This window comes from Sinocyclocheilus grahami, unplaced genomic scaffold, assembly GCF_001515645.1.
Source record: "Sinocyclocheilus grahami isolate Dianchi unplaced genomic scaffold, SAMN03320097.WGS_v1.1 scaffold61.1, whole genome shotgun sequence".
Lineage (NCBI taxonomy): Eukaryota > Metazoa > Chordata > Actinopteri > Cypriniformes > Cyprinidae > Sinocyclocheilus > Sinocyclocheilus grahami.
In genome coordinates this window covers 2,593,545-2,610,331 of record NW_015505240.1, presented here as the reverse complement: position 1 = coordinate 2,610,331, position 16,787 = coordinate 2,593,545, and the positions used below count along the sequence as shown (strand labels likewise).

The window sequence follows — 16,787 nt, the reverse complement described above, 5'->3', positions numbered from 1 at the left end:
TTGTGTTTGCCATAATTAAAAACACAGTATATTCATTTGAAAGTGGTTCGAGATTTGTTTTGCTCCCATTTATTCATTTATTGTTAACCATTCTCTTTCCCAGTATTCTTGCACATATTGTATTATTATTATTATTTTAGGAATGTCAGTTTAACAAGTTAAAAAACACCACTAATCATGAACCTGACCTTTACATCAATTATGAATTTTCCTAATTATTTTAGCTGTAACTCTGTTTAAACATTTAAACACAAACAATTTTTGCACATTTACACATTCAAAAATATATTCCTAAGATGATGTTGCAGTTCACACTGTACTTTTTAGTTTTAGTGAGTCCTGTGCATGCATTTGAAGAAAATCTGACTCATTTGCGACAAAAAAGAAAACAAATTATAGCCACAATTTACAAAATATACACAACCTGTAAAATTAACACAACTTGCAATCGCTCAGTTTTTACAGTATTTAGATATCAGAAAGGATTTGTTCTTATGTTTATCTCTGATCTCTCGTTTCATCTTCATACACAGGCAGAATTTTATTTCACCGCTCAATGCGGTCATATTTACATGTGTATGCAGAGGTAAGTGTATACAAATGGTGGTGGTTTATTTATATCTTTAGTAGTATGAACGTACATTTCTAAAAAATGTCAAGTGCGGTGATTGTCAAACAGTAACATGTTCACAGTTTTTTCCAATAACGGTCTCAAACAGAATAAAAAATTATTGCGTTGACATTTTTTTTAATTACCGTAATTCCTTGATGACAATTTTGCTCAGATTCCGCTAAAAGCTGTTTGCCTTGTGACTTCACCCATAACAGCTAAATAGCTGTGCAACTTTGCTGTCTATGATAGTAAAAAATTTAATCACTATATTATATCACTTATCCTTGCTGTCTCATTTATGGAATACTAGAAGTGCAGATTATTGGCTAACATAAAAATGGCATTATAGACAAAGATGTGCTGAGTTTGCTACCCAACTAGCATTACTTTTAGTCTTTTTTTGTAATTGATCATAACTTGTAAATGTGCATTGACGTGAATAGCTTTTAGTATTCGTAAATGCATAATTAGGGTAATTCTGACACAATGTGAAAACAACAATAATTCATGCAAAACTGCAATGCATTACTTTAAAAGGGTAACTAGTTTTGGTTGGTTCCCACCCTTGTATTGTAAATGCTAATATGGCCAATTGTTCACATTTGCATGAATATGAAGCCACATTCCTCAGTGTTGATGATCAAATCCAGTGTAGCCTACAGCAGGAACAGTAGCTAGTTAACAGTCTTGCTAAAGACATTATACAATACCTTGTACATTCAATTGCTGCGAAAAAAAATATTTTCAAAATGTTGCTTACTCCTTAGCACTATTTTTAGTGCTTATCTTTGAGAGGGATTGGTTAAAGATTTTAAATGCTCTGGGGAGAATGTAAACTCTTATTTCCGTCTCTTTGCAGTCAAAGCCGTTCAGGCATACAATGCCATGAGGTAAAGAATCACCAAGTTCAAGTTCAACTAGACTTGAGAGAGTTGCTGGTTAAAGTTTTAGGTCTCCACAAAAGGTCAACCATTTTTAATGCCTTCATGTTTCCCGTTTTAATTTTTCCTCTCTCACTCGTACAGTACATCTTCAGGTTGCTTGTTTGATGTAGCACTTGCTTCTCACTGTGGCTGTGTAATACCACAATGCCTTGGAAAGGTCCAGTGTAGTTCCATAGAGTCACACAGACAATATTAGAGCCCCTTTATCTACATCTGTTTGTGCATTCAAATTAGACGCTCTTCGGGTGGTACTTTCAGCATGCTGTCCATCTCCAGGCGTGCACCAGCAATCTCCTGATGGCTTGGGGAATAAGTTCCTTCTGATTGCCGCTTCCTGCGTGCTGTCATCAACATAAAAATGAGTCCAATGGCCACCAAGAGGATACAGCCACATGCCAGTGGAACCGCAATGGCCAACCATGGTATATGTTCTTGCTGAGCCTGTTTCTGCAGACAGAGATTCAAATCATTATTGTTAGCAGGTATACAAATAACACTCAACACTACGGAACTAATTTGCATGCTTATTATTATACTCAGTGTTTTCTTACATTTGTTTCACAGAACTGGCCACTGAATCCTGCTGGACACAAACATTGAAAATGGTTCAGCCGATCCAGACATGATCCACCGTTTAGACATGGGCTAGATGCACACTCATCAACTTCTCTCTCACATCTGTGGAATTAAACATGTACTCAAACACATAAGCACTTAGTCGTCTATATCAGTATATTTGTATATTAAATTTATTTCTAATGGACAGTGATGTAAGAGTTAATTCTACCTGTCTCCTGTGAATCCTGGAGGGCAGGTGCAGTTTGCCCCCCATTGAGTGTCATGACAAATGCCATCATTTTCACATTCAACATCTAGTTCACACTTAAGAGGAGGGTAGTTATACCTGATGAACAAGAACACAAACAAAAAATTTTATAAACTTCAGGCTCACTCGGGTAACAAGAAATAACTGTAATGTAAAACAAAGTGGGCTATTTGAAAAAATGAATAATGATATTTTTATATTGGTGTTCATGAGCATTTACAATTGCAACCAGGTTTGCAGTTGTCTCTCTGAAGGCCACATTATAACCCCTGTTCTCTGTTGGAAGGCATATGTACTGTAAGTTACACCGAGTCAAGTCTAGGCATCAGTGTGTGTGATTTGTAGGAACTCACTGACAACGTGTTCCGCTGTACTTGGGTGGACAGATACAGGTGAAGTCATTAACTCCATCTACACAGGTTCCCCCATTCTTACACTTCAATCCTTTGCAGTCGTCTATGTTTTCTGAACATGTAGGTCCAGCATATCCTGGGTGACACAAGCAGTCAAACCCATTAAACTTGTCTTTGCACTGGCCATGAAGACAGGGTCCTGAGACACACTCATCTGTTTCTTTCTCGCAGGCGATCCCTTCCCAGCCAGGTGGGCACTGGCAGCCAAATGTATTGAAAAGATCCACACACGTACCACCACGTCTGCAGGGATGAGAGAGGCACACTGGAGCCCCAATGCAGCCTATGTGCACATGCTCATCTTGTCGTCGCCAAAATTGTGATGTTTGGGGTAATTTGGTATGGTCTACAAATGGAAGGTACACCTCACCAACTCTGACAGCACCTAGACATCCTGTGTACGTCTCTGCTAGTGCGACTTCACTTGACAAGTCTTTAAGAAAACTTAAACTACCAGCAAGTTCTGGGGCACTGCTCCCATCAATGATGCCATCCACCAGAATGAACCACTGCGATGCATCACGTTCTGGATTGGCCATGGCAACCATCAGGTGATGCCAGTTTCCATCTGCAATGTGTCTCTGTCCAGAGAATATCACTGGTTCCACGCTGTTCTCGGTTTGAAGCTCCACATGAATGGCTGAATCCACTAGACCAATCAGTAAAAGCTCCGCTTCTTTCCATGCATGAAGTAACACAGCATTTTCCTGCCTTGTACGGAGCTCCATGGTCACATTGGTCACTGGGAAAACTAGAGATCCCTTAGCACTGTAGTGTAAGGGTGTGTTGTCAAAGGTCGCATTAGCAATGCCTGATAAGACAAAACATTTTTAATTACAAATTATATTTACAATTTTTTACACATTTTACACATTATTTTTATGACTTGATTATCAATACATAATATTTCTGAATGAACTGTTTTGCTAACAGGATCTTCAGGAAAATGCCAAATATACACTGGATGTTTAAGATAAGCATACACTCAAAACCACCCAACAGATCCACGCAGCGTCCACCATTTAGACACGGGTCGCTGACGCACCAAACCCGAGTTTCACATGTCTTTCCGGTGAAATCCAGAGAACAAGAACAAGTAAAGTCATTCCATGTTACTGTGCACTCTCCACCATTTAAGCAAGGCTCCACCTGCAAATCAACCAAACAATATCAGCTCTATCCAACAGTAATTGTCCATTTAAATAGATCAAGTGGAATAAAAGCTATACATGTTTCTACATACCTTGCATGTGTCATCACTCATGCATCCAGGAAGCACGTTCTCTGCATGACTGGAGATATATACAGTCTCACTGAGGGTACTGTTCCAGTCTTCCACATTCAGATGCTCGTCGTCTAGTCTCAGGTCCTGCAGGCAGCCCTTAAAATGACCCCCCCAATCAGCTGCACCCTCTTCACCTGGAACCCCACCAACATACACCAGGTCTCCCTCTAGAACTTCCAAGTCAGACAGAGAGCCAAGCCCGTAGCGCAATCCACCATGGCTAAAGAACACCTGACCTTCCTGTACATCCATCTGATGCATTTGCTTCTCTCCATTACAGACAAACACTGGTGATGATAAGATGGGTGACCCCACCCCAGAGGTCACATGTACTCGTCCCATTTCCAGATACATGGTAAAATAAGGATCATCATCCTCTGTCCCTTGAAGCCCTGCCCTATGTAGCTGAACTAATAATCCACTTGGTTTAAGAGATCGTAGGAAGAATGACACACTAAAGTTCTTGCCAAAATCAGACAGCAGTTCAAATGCAAGAAAGCTTGTAGAGTCCTCATGACTGAATGTCCAAAAAGAGAAATCTGTGGAAGAAAGAGAAATAGAGAAACAAGTCAAGCAATGTTTTATCAATTCTTATATAAGATCCCCTACACCACAAGTCCAGTCCTGGAGGGTTAGAGCTAAACTTAGCAAAAAAAGTTGCCCTCCAGTACTAGAGTTTAATTCCCCAGCTCTGTACATTCCCACAAGATCAATGTTTGAGTGTATGAGCATATGTGTATGCATACCTTGGCTGCAGTCACGTCCATAGTGAGGTCTATAACAGTCACAGCGGTAGTCTGTCCAGAGGTCGACACAGTGCCCTTGTTGAGAGCAGGGATTTGGGTCCACCCCACACCATTCCGTCTTTATACAGCCCAACTCTATGCTTGCCTCCTCGTCTTCGAGATCATGCGGCAGTACACGATGGCCATCCACCTGTAGGTCCTCCATACAACCCAAAAAGCCATTGCCACTTAAGGTTAGATCCATGTACTCCTCTGGTACTCCACCCACATATAACTTTGTGAGGCTATCATGGTGCAAGAAAATTTCTTGACCATCTGGTAGCTTGTATTCAACTCTGCATGCTTGATTGTCACAGGCTGGACCATTAACTTGCAGCACAAGTCTGATATCCTGATCCCATCCATCAATGTTCACCACTGCCTCATGCCAATCTCCGTCACTTACAAGCCTGGGTAATTGTGCCTCCAGTGACCCGCCCTCCTTTGATATTGCCTTGGCATGCAGCTCACCCCCAACAATCTCCAGAGAGAGGAAAAAATCAGCATTGCCACGAAAGAACAGCAGCATATCAGGCAGTGTGGTGCGGAAGCGCAGGCGGACCCCCCGGGGGTGTTCATGTTCTTCTATGTCTCTCCTTATGCGCTTGAATGGTGGAACTTCAATAAGAAAGAACTTTGGTGAGGAGAAGGAGAATGTGGTTGGTGCTGAACATACGTCATCATAGAATCCAGGTGGACAAAGACAAGTATGTTTGTGTGTCTCTCCATCCGACCATGGCAAGCAGGTGGCTCCATTTTGGCATGCATGTTTAATGCAACCACGGAGTTGCACAGTGCATTGGGGTCCCCCCCATGGCAGGAGACCTTCCTCAGCTTCTGCACAGTGGCACTTATATTCAGCCACTCCATCTTCACATACACCTCCATTAAGGCAGGGGGCACTCTCACACTCATCTATATCAACCTCACACTCCACACCTGAAAAAAGACATGACATAAAGTTAACAATACAAACATACATATGCAAACACTTTCCCTTATGCAAACACTAACCTGCAAACCCCTCTGGGCATATACACATATATCCGTTTACAAGATCTTTACAGCTTCCTCCATTGTGACACGGCTCAGATACACACTCGTTTATGTTCACCGAACAGTTCTCCCCTGGGAGAACAAATAAACAAAACAAATAAACAGCATGACAAAGCTCTTTTTCTACGTAAAACATTGGATCGATACTTGAGTAACCTTGACCACCCATTCAATCACATATTGGGTGACAAAATAGTTAGACTCAACTCTGGAACAAGTTCTTAAAATGAAAGCTGTTGTATTGGTGCCTTGTCTGTATTGATTTACTGTACTGTTTTACATTTACATCTGTGGTGTTATGTTGCCAGTACCTGTGTATCCTGGTTGGCACTGACAGACGTAACCTGCAGCTGTGGCATAGGTGAACTCCCAGTCTGTGTCCCAGTGTTCTGGTTGTGACTTCTCAAAACATTCGCCGTCGTTCTCACAGGGAGTATCAGCACATTCATCTATATCCACCTCACAGTTTTCTCCTTCAAATCCTATTCACACATCAACATCATTTAAGATTGTTGCAAAGTTAGATTAAAGACTTGAGTGTAATTTTTGCATGAAGGAGAGCTACCTGGCCAACAGGTACAGTTGTAGTGGTTAATGCCCTCTAGACAAGTTGCTTCATGTTGGCAAGGATATGATGCACACTCCAGAATATCCTCCTCACAGTGGTCTCCCATAAACCCAGTGCCTTCACATTCACACTCATAACTGCATACAAACGCACCCAAAATCAGACAGTCAGTACACACATAGTCTTAAACATTTAACTATCAACATAAAATCAGGTCTGCATTGTGGCTTTTTCTGGCCAATAACCAACTACTTAGACAGGAAGAGACTGACTAATAGGTAACTTCAGGCATTCCCATAATTCCTGATTTCCCTTACCTATCGATGAGGTCGTAGCAGATTCCTCCATTCTGACATGGATCACTCTCACATTCATTGATGTTAATTTCACAGTCTGAACCTTCAAACCCCTGCACACAGTCACAGGTGTATAGCCCTACTAGGTCATGACAGGTGGCTTCATTTTGGCATGGATTTGACTCACATTCATCGATCTCCATCTCACAGTTTACTCCTACAGAGATTTAGAACACAATACAATGATATGCCAATTGTTGTCAGTGTGAACATCCATGTAAACCAGGAATGCCCAATCCTGCTTCTGGAGGGCCATAATCCTGTAGAGTTTGCTTCCAACCCTAATTAAACACACTTGAACCAGCAAATCGAGGGGTTTAGGATTACTAGAAACTTCCAGGTAGGTATGTTGGAGCTATACTTGGCAGAACCTTGGCCTGTCAGGAGCGTGATTGAGCATACCTGCTTTAGACTGTTAACAATACCATGGTGCAATAATACCAAAAGATGGTAAAACTAAAGGTTTCAAACAAGGTAATGAGAAGTTCACACACCCACACAGATTACCTGTATATCCCAGCAGACATTCACACAGGTACTGGTCTTTTCCATTAATACAAGTTCCATTGTTCCAACAAGGTCGTGATGCACACTCGTTTATGTCAATCTCACAGTTGTGTCCTTGGTATCCAGGTACACAGAAGCAGTGATACTTGTTGGTCCCATCCACACAGATTGCACCATTCTGACAAGGATTTGATTCACACTCATCCACGTTCTCCTCACAGGTCTCACCACGGAAACCTTCTGAACAGGTGCATTCAAATCCGTCCACTATCCGTCTACAGGTGCCATTGTTGAGGCAGGGTTCATCAACACAGTCTATGATGCGACGACTGCAGTCCTCTCCTCCGAAACCAGGTGGGCACAGGCATTTGTAGCCATTCAGCTCATCTACACACTCAGAGAGGGCCCCTACACATGGCCCACTTTCACACTCGTTGATGTCCTCTGGGCAGGTGTAGTGCTCTGTGCCAGGTTCAGTCACACACCCTTCACATTCAGCAAACACACAAGCATTGTACAGCTCATCGCAGTCCCTCCCCATGTACCGCACTCCTTCCCGTGAACACAAACACACATAGTCATCCATTGTATCCACACACGTCGCCCCATTTTGGCAGGGTGAAGATGCACACATGTCAGATGACGCAGAACAGAATACACCTGGTGAAAGAGAGACAGGATTTAAATGTTACACCTCTTAGGCACAATCCCAGTTCTAGTTTATAGCCCTTCACCACCTACAGAGTGTCAAGGGGTAGGGGTGAAAAAGTTCCCCTAAGAAATGGGACACCATTATTACACTGTTACACATCATCATGCCGTCACTAACTCCTACAATACACACACACACCATGGTCTGTCTGAATACCGTGTGCATTAGAACCGCTTAATTACTGTTCTATATTAATGTGCTGCTTTCATTGACACACACACACACACACACACACACACACACACACACACACACACACACACACACACACACACACACACACACACACACACACACACACAGGAGATACACAAACATCTAGGAGCAAAGAAACTTGTCACCGCTGTCCCGTGACTGTAATTAATAAAGTAGCTTCAATACTGAATTGCTACATTATATTTTCCAGCAACAAGAGGATAAAATCGCTGTTTTTGAAGTAAACACACTCATTGTAGAGAGAGAGAGATGCATGGAATTTACACATGCAACTTTAATCTCTCTCTCAAAATGGCCATATTTGACAAACAAGTTTTGAGATTTCTAATTATACTTGTCCCCCTCAACATCTATGGTGGTTAGGGTTAGTAATGGTTTAACATTAATGGTTTAATGTTACCAAACTTTACTGTTTGCAATTTTTTTACAAACATTTCTTTGAAGAACATGACTGTAAATATGAACACATGATTGAATGTAACATAAAACGCATTATTTTTCATTAAAATCCTTGTTTATGCCAAAAATACGTACATCTCTGCCCGAGCGAACCATCTACAACCACTTTGCAAACAACTAAAAACAACTCGGCAACCACATTGCAGCACTCTAACATGTGAGTGGTGAGTTCTGCACACTACTCGTTTTCTTCATAATAATTTAAAGATTCTGTTGTAATATATTACTATGATAGCAAAACGGAAAACAGACAGAGACACCCGAGACAAAGGTAACACTGACATCAGTTAATAACCGGCTGTTGATCCCAAACCTTAATTCTGGGTAAGACTGACTGAGCCTGAGGAATAAAGAGAGAGAATCTCTTCAAAGTCAGCATTACAAATACCAAGCCCATCTGTGAGGCTGATAATCATTTGTGAGGTTCAACATTTTTTTTTTACCTTTCTCAGTCATAACAATTCTTTATAAATGTACTTTAGACCTTGAACTAAAAGATTGAATTTGAGAGATCCCCTGTAAATTGTGACCTTGTCTTTTTTTTGAGTATTGCAAAACGCATATTTTGTTTGCGCATATGAGTGTGAGAGCAGAGAGTGGTACAGAGCATTCACAGGGATTTTCTCGTACAAATCAGCCAGTCGCATGAGCACTCTTTGAGTCATTCCAAATTCCTGTTATCTGCATGACCTCGACCCTCAATCTCACGCTGTTATAGACATGAACCATCACTGAGCCAGATGACACATAATGATGTCAGTCACAAGTGTTAAGTCCATTGACGGCACACATACATGAATTGACTTTTCTAGTTTTCTTTTTTTTTTTACTTTATCTCCCTCAAACTCTCTCCTTCCTGTAACTGAAGGACACTGATTACCTGCTTTCTGCTCTGTCCTCTGTTAACCTGTATATCGTGTGGCCTGTTTACAGAAAATGAAAGTGGATTACACTGTCTGTACCTAATTTAGCTTATGTACTCTCACACAAACACGTGTGCTTGAACACTCTCACTGACTCAACCTTTAATTCAGAGTATTTCTGCACACTTTGGATATCATCAACATTAATTTCAGACTGAATGTTTTATTCTTTCTGTCTTGTGCAGCCAGTGAAAAGACTATTTAAAGTCCATTAGATGTGCGTACCGTCAGAGACGAGTAGGTCAGTGTCTTCATGTACTGAGATGACCGTAATCCTCTCAGAGTGGTGTGTGTAAAACAGGACAGCTTTAGGTTAGTCTACACTACTAAGCCAGCTTTTGTTACCTTAGGATACAGTTCTCTGCCACTTTGTTTTAAAGAGATTACAGAGAGTGACTATTTTTCATGAGTTAGATATAGAAACTGCAAGGCTGCTAGTTATTTTAATAGAAACTATATATGTAATTGTATATTACAAATATAACAACGAAAAAACAAAACAATAGATTAACCAGTATAATTTTTTATCATTACTTTTATTCAGCATGGATGCATTCAATTGATCAAAAGTGGCACTGAAGACTAGAGTAATGATGCTGAAAATCTAGGTTTCAATCAAAGGAATAAATTACATTTCAAAATATATTAAAATATGGACAGCAACCAAATGTGATGCGTTTAGGCTTCAGGTGGAGACAGGCTGTAGTGGATCTGATTAGCCAGACTTTAAAGGGGTCATATGATGCTTTTTAAAAGATCATTATTTTGTGTATTTGGTGTAACAGAATATGCTGAAAGAATTGCTCTAAACTCCAAACTCTGTGAGAAAAAGTTAGAATTAGATTTATTTCCCCCTCCAGAATTAAATTATAGTTTATATGACTTTTCAATTTTGTTTTTTCAAAGTGTGAGATATTCACTTTGAATTGTGAGGAAAAAAAATCCATAATTGTGAGATTAAAAAGTTGCAATTACCTTTTTTTTCTTATTCTGTGACGGAAATGAGCTTCCATGATTTTATTTATTTATATTTTTTTATGGTTGTATTTGTAGTTTTAGTTCCATTCATTCAACAATAATAACCCTGTAACACACTGTATAGATTTGGGAGTTAAGAGCTCTACGATCTCTAATGGCTGTGAAATTTGTAACGGGTTTAATGGCCCAGTCAGATCTGTATGAGATAACACTCACTTAATATGCATCTGTCCAGAGATCGGGGTGGGAACGGATGGGTAACAGAGAGAACGAGAGTGTGACAGCAGCTGGGACGTGTGTGTGATGTGTGACAGGACTCTGTGATATCCTGTGATCTGTTTATTTTCACAGATGCAGGAGAGCTGTTTTTTTTGTCTGTATGCATGCTTAATTCTTCCATGTGAACCTAAAAATTCTGAGATTCTGAGAAAGTTCTGAGATTAAGAATTTAACTTTTCAGACTAAATATAAGTGATGTTTTGACTCATGGTGAATATAAGAGTATTAATAGCTGTTAGCACCAACATGAACTCAGACTTAGCAAATCTTTGTCATTAGCTCTAGACTCAGGCACTAATTAGCTTTATTCACCCCTGCTCCTAAATCTATTACACAAAGTTTTAACCTTTTAGACTTTATAGGTTATGCTTTTGAGTGTTATGCCACATGAGCATCAACAAGAGGATTTTAGCATTAGTTCCGGCTGAAGGACATGAGCTTTATTTTTCCACATGCATCTAAAAACAAAACTAGTGCTGTCAAATCGATTGATCACATCCAAAATAAAAGTTTATGTACACATAATATGTGACCATGTACCACAAAATCAGTCATAAGGGTCAATTTTTTAAAATTGAGATTTATACATCATCTGAAATCTGAATAAATAAGCTTTCCATTGATGTATGGTTTGTTAGGATAGGACCATATATTTGGCCGAGATACAACTATTTGAAAATCTGGAATCTGAGGGTGCAAAAAAATCTAAATATTGAGAAAATCGCCTTTAAAGTTGTCCAGATGAAGTTCTTAGCAATGCATATTACTAAACAAAAATTAAATTTTAATATATTTACAGTAGGAAATTTACAAAATATCTTCATGGAACATGATCTTTACTTAATATTCTAATGATTTTTGGCATAAAAGAAAAATCTATAATTTTGACCCATACAATGTATTTTTGGCTATTGCTACAAATATACCCCAGCGACTTAAGACTGCTTTTGTGCTCCAGGGTCACAAATATGTGTGTGTGTGTACTGTGTATATTTATAAGTATATATAAATACACTCGCATGTATAAATGTAAGAAATATTTACATGTGTTTATATTCATAATTATATATGATTTATATTACAGTATATATAAATATATCTATTACATATATTTCTTAAACATATACACGTATGCGTGTATTTATATATACATGTAAATATACACAGTAGACACACATATATTATGTATACACAAACTTTTATTTTGGGTGCGATTAATCATGATTAATCGATTTGACAGCACAAAACCAAACATAATATTAGTGTTGAACTCTAGTTTTATCAACCTAATTTGTGGCAGCGTCAGCGTCTGGAGAGTTTAAAATCAGAAATGTGAAGCTTGTATTTTTGTTACAGCACAGATGCTATTTACTTTGTAAAAGAACTGTTTATTGAGGTAAATTGGAGTCTAAATGGTCTTTTCTTTCACAGGTGGATGAATGTCTGGTTGTGTAACATGATGTAATTCCTGCTAGTGGGATTTTATCCATGTAAACTTATATCCTTGCATGGTTGTGACATTGATGTTAAAAGATTGGATCTAACTTGACATTGGCAAGGTTGGTAAGTGATTCTACACATTTTTTTTTCTTTTAGTCTGAATTATTTTCTGTGGTAATTGTCACAAATGTTGTTCACAGAATTTACTTTTATATTATTCTTATAATCTAATTATTACTTACTTATTATAATATATTACTATACCAAAACATTAATTTAACTATCTAAATATATGTCATATTTTTGAGCATTAATTCACACAGAAACATAATTTGTCAATGTTAGCATAACCCTGCTTATTGTATCATTATTAATTACTTGTTTTGTATTCTTATTTTCTTATTATATATACATATTTCTATATAATAATAATATCATTTTTTTTTACCCTATTACCCAAAACGTTCATTTAACCCTCTACTCTAAATATGGTGATGTTTTGAGAATTGATCCACACAGAGACATTATTTGTCAATGTTAGCTTTAACCCAAACACCTCTAGGTAGTATAAGACCACTTAAAGTACTTATTAATATTATAATTTATTATTATATATACAGGTAATACACTCTATTACCCAAAACATTCATTTAACCCTCTAAATATGGTGCATTTTTTGAGCGTTCCATTATGAAAATTAGCCAAGGTTTTAATAAAACCAAAAAAACATGGTTATTATAGTTAAACCACTGTAATCACAAATTAACCGCATGCATACACTAACCATATAGTTTAACCATGGAATTTGTAGTAAAACTGTGGTTATACAAATCATAATCAATACACCAACAAAAAAAAAAGGTTACTACAATCTTACTGTAATAAAACCATGTTTTTTTTTTTTGTAAGGGTTGATCCACAAAGATGCTATTTGTTAATGTTTGCATCAACACAAACACCTAGCTATTATAGGTTTACTTTTATTAGCAGAATCTTGACTGTGGGGGTGCAGTGGACTGTGTTGTGATGAATTTGGGAACTCGCTGTGTTCTTGTTGGGATTAGGGTTGGGGGCAGGGTCCATTGTAGACCTTTTCATTGAAAAAAGTCATGTGAATTCCAGGATCCCCCTCGTTTCCTTTAGCACCTGACGTCACATTTGCATGCTTGATTTGACATGAACTATCAGCTCAGTCAGAACATCAGACCAGTTTCACCCACTGTTCCCCTTGTTGAATTTCCCCATTGACTCCCATTAGTCAATGCAAATGCACTACAGATGCAGTGTTTGTAATTGCCACACCATACCTGAGACCTGGACAGCAGGATCTGTGAGTGAGTTGTGACTAAGCAGTGATAATGTTAGTGCAAACCTTCCATTTCCATTCCAACACTTAGAACCAAAACTAATGTTGAGCAGAGCGATATTGGCATGCTGTCTGTTTCACTGGAACACAGAGTTTATCAAATTAGCTCCATTTGGAGAAAAGTCTTACCTATTCAATTCTTTAACAAATACTTTAAATGGTTTTTTAAAAATAATTTTTAACAATTAATTTTTCTTACAAAAAAAAAAAAGTTGCCCAAGTTACAACACTGTAAAATTAATTTTTGAAGTTGTAAATAAAACATAAATTTGAGTAAAAAGATTGTTGGAGTACATTTTAAGAAAATACTATTTTAGTCTTTCTACTTCAACATTTCAGCTTAATTGACTGTGTTACTTGCCTTTTCTTTGTAATTATTTGTGAAATTTATGAGTAGTTTCTAAGTGAAAATCATTTCAGTGTACAGTTTTTGTTATTACTGTAAAATGTTAACACTTTTTCAACATGCAGTCCATTTAACTGAATCTTTGTTCCAATAAAAATGATAAATATTGCTCTGGTTAAAGTAAAAAAAATCATTAATAATCATTTAAAGTGGAAATAAGTGTTATGTAAATAGAAAACTTTTTGCACACATTATCAGAACACTAACAGTAATGTTTACACACATTTACATGCACTATTTACTTTTATTTATATCTTCAAACAACACTTCATCAGTACTTTAGACTGAAAACTTTGTTACTATCCATGAAATATCCCCTACATATGATCATCATAGAGTTAAATACTCAGAGACAGCTTGGCCGTGCAGTCAGATGAAAGAGCGTTAAGCCTACGGGATGCAAAAGCAAACAGAGCTCGTTAGAAGTGCTTAACGCAGATTCCACCAGCACACAACGTCCAAATGACTCAGCCCTAGTGTCATGGCAACGGGACACAGTGGAACCCACCCCCCAAAGTTTTTCTGTTTCAGACAGTAGCCTGAGAGTGGGGCGGAATCGGACTGGATGGATGGAAGGAGGGAAAATAGACGAGTAACCTCCCCCATACTCCCGTCTGTACCATGCACCAGTTATTTCCACTCCAGACAGGACGAGGGATGCAAGTAACACTCCAGTGCACATCTTTGGGAGTGCCAGATAACAGAAAATGACCACAACACTACACTAATGCTAAAAAGAGTGCGGCAGGGATACCATACACTCTTAAAAATTAAGGTTCTTTATTGGCATCTTTGGTTCCATGAAGAAACTTGAACATTTATGGAAACTTTCCATTCAACAAAAGGTTCTTTATAGTGGAAAAGGGGTTTTAGATGATTAAAATATTCTTAACATTAAGAAAATGTGGTTCTTTTTTTAAGAACTGATCACTGAAAGGATCTTTGAGGAACCAAATATGGTTCTTCTATGGCATCTCTGTGAAAACGTAGACGTTTAAGACATAGTTCTATTTTGATTCCTCAAACAACCTTTCAGTAAAGAGTTCCAAAAAAGAAAAAAAAAATTTATTCTAAGTGTGAAGACCATTTTATTAATCTAAAGAACCTTTTTTCCACTATAAAGAACCTTTTGTGGAATGGAAAGTTTCCATGAATCTTCATGGAACCGTAGATACCAATAAAGAACCTTTATTTTTAAGAGAGTAGAAGATATGATATCTTGTAAACAATAAAATGAGCACTCAGGGATTAACATAAAGCTTTTCCTTTAAAATCTAAAAATTATTATTTATTTTTTTTTATTTATTTTTTAATGAATAATTCACCACCATGATGCCAGAGTGTTGTGGGTGGTTGCCAGGGTATGGCTATGTGGCTGCTAGGGAGTTCTGAGTGGTTGCTAGGTGGCTGCTTACTGGTAAAATTCAAAAGAGCCCATCACTCCTTCTATATTACATTCTCGTCTCTTGATATGGCATTATGATATTTTTGTTTTTATAGTGTGGATAAAAGTACATGCATTTGCTTCCATCTACCCCATTATAAACAGTAAAATTTGCCAAAAAAGATGCAATAGAGCCACACAAAACATCCAACCTGTTGCTCTTGACTCTAGCAGAGACATATATGATAAAACTGGGCCTTTCTCAGAATAAAACACATATAAATAACCAAATATTAGCAATACATTACAATCGGTCTATTTCTATCTATTCTCAACAGTTTTTAATGATCAGTGTCCCATACAGGGAGACATTTTTTTTCAGCACGTAAGAAGTAACCATGTGTTGTTCAACATATGTATTTATGAAAATGTATATTTATAAAATATTACATCTTGTTTCCTGTGATTTCTGTAGGTATTGAGAAAGAGAGAAAACTCACCCCATTTGAACATCATCATGGTCAGTAAAACTGTCCCAGGGCATTTCTGATGCACTTTCCTGATCTCCATGGTGATGTGAAACAATCCAAACAAACCAAACTAGACGTCCTTTAAGTTTAATGTCTCTTTGAGTCCTTCATAGTGGAGCAACCTTCAAATTAAACCTTCTTGAGGAACATCAAACGTCTGAGTTCCTGCATGATGCTGAAGTTGAAAGTCTACTCTGTTGAAATTCTCCTTGGTCTCTCAATTCCTATAAGCGCCAGGTCATGTAGTTCATGTAAAGTTCCTCTGTCCAGCATCGGAGCAGCCAGGCTAAGAGCAGTGGCTCATTGTACAGGCAGTAATGAGACTAACTCTCTCACCCAATCCCACTGCGACTTACCACACTAATCACCCTTGAGAGGGGAGGGGCCAGAAAAGCAGAAGTGGACTTCAGCACTCCTGTGTGTGTGTGTGTGTGTGTGTGGGTTAGGTGGGGGTGTTTACTTAGCTACACTTAGGAACAAAACTGTCCCTAGAACAAGCTTACCACACTAATCACCCTTGAGAGGGGAGGGGCCAGAAAAGCAGAAGTGGACTTCAGCACTCCTGTGTGTGTGTGTGTGTGTGTGGGTTAGGTGGGGGTGTTTACTTAGCTACACTTAGGAACAAAACTGTCCCTAGAACAAAACTAAATCAGAAAAAATATCCCTTTGAGGACTTCCAGGGATGTCCTAAAGGATAAAAATGATTGTTCTTTTTTTAATGCTATAATAAAAAAAAAATTG

General features: G+C 38.2%; 1 protein-coding gene across 1 annotated transcript; it reads right to left on the bottom strand.

The window, feature by feature from the left end:
* Positions 1 to 3: 3 nt before the first annotated feature.
* On the bottom strand, positions 4 to 16,391 carry LOC107584564 (protein crumbs homolog 2-like). Its single transcript, XM_016271243.1, has 13 exons — positions 16,017 to 16,391; positions 7,354 to 8,013; positions 6,808 to 7,003; positions 6,488 to 6,627; positions 6,234 to 6,404; positions 5,881 to 5,994; positions 4,828 to 5,805; positions 4,040 to 4,620; positions 3,780 to 3,945; positions 2,737 to 3,607; positions 2,345 to 2,461; positions 2,109 to 2,235; positions 4 to 2,004 (listed from the first exon to the last, which is right to left on the bottom strand). The coding sequence occupies exons 1-13, from the start codon at positions 16,084 to 16,086 to the stop codon at positions 1,783 to 1,785; spliced, it is 4,413 nt and encodes a 1,470-aa protein (XP_016126729.1). The 5' UTR covers positions 16,087 to 16,391; the 3' UTR covers positions 4 to 1,782.
* Between the last annotated feature and the right edge of the window lie 396 nt (positions 16,392 to 16,787).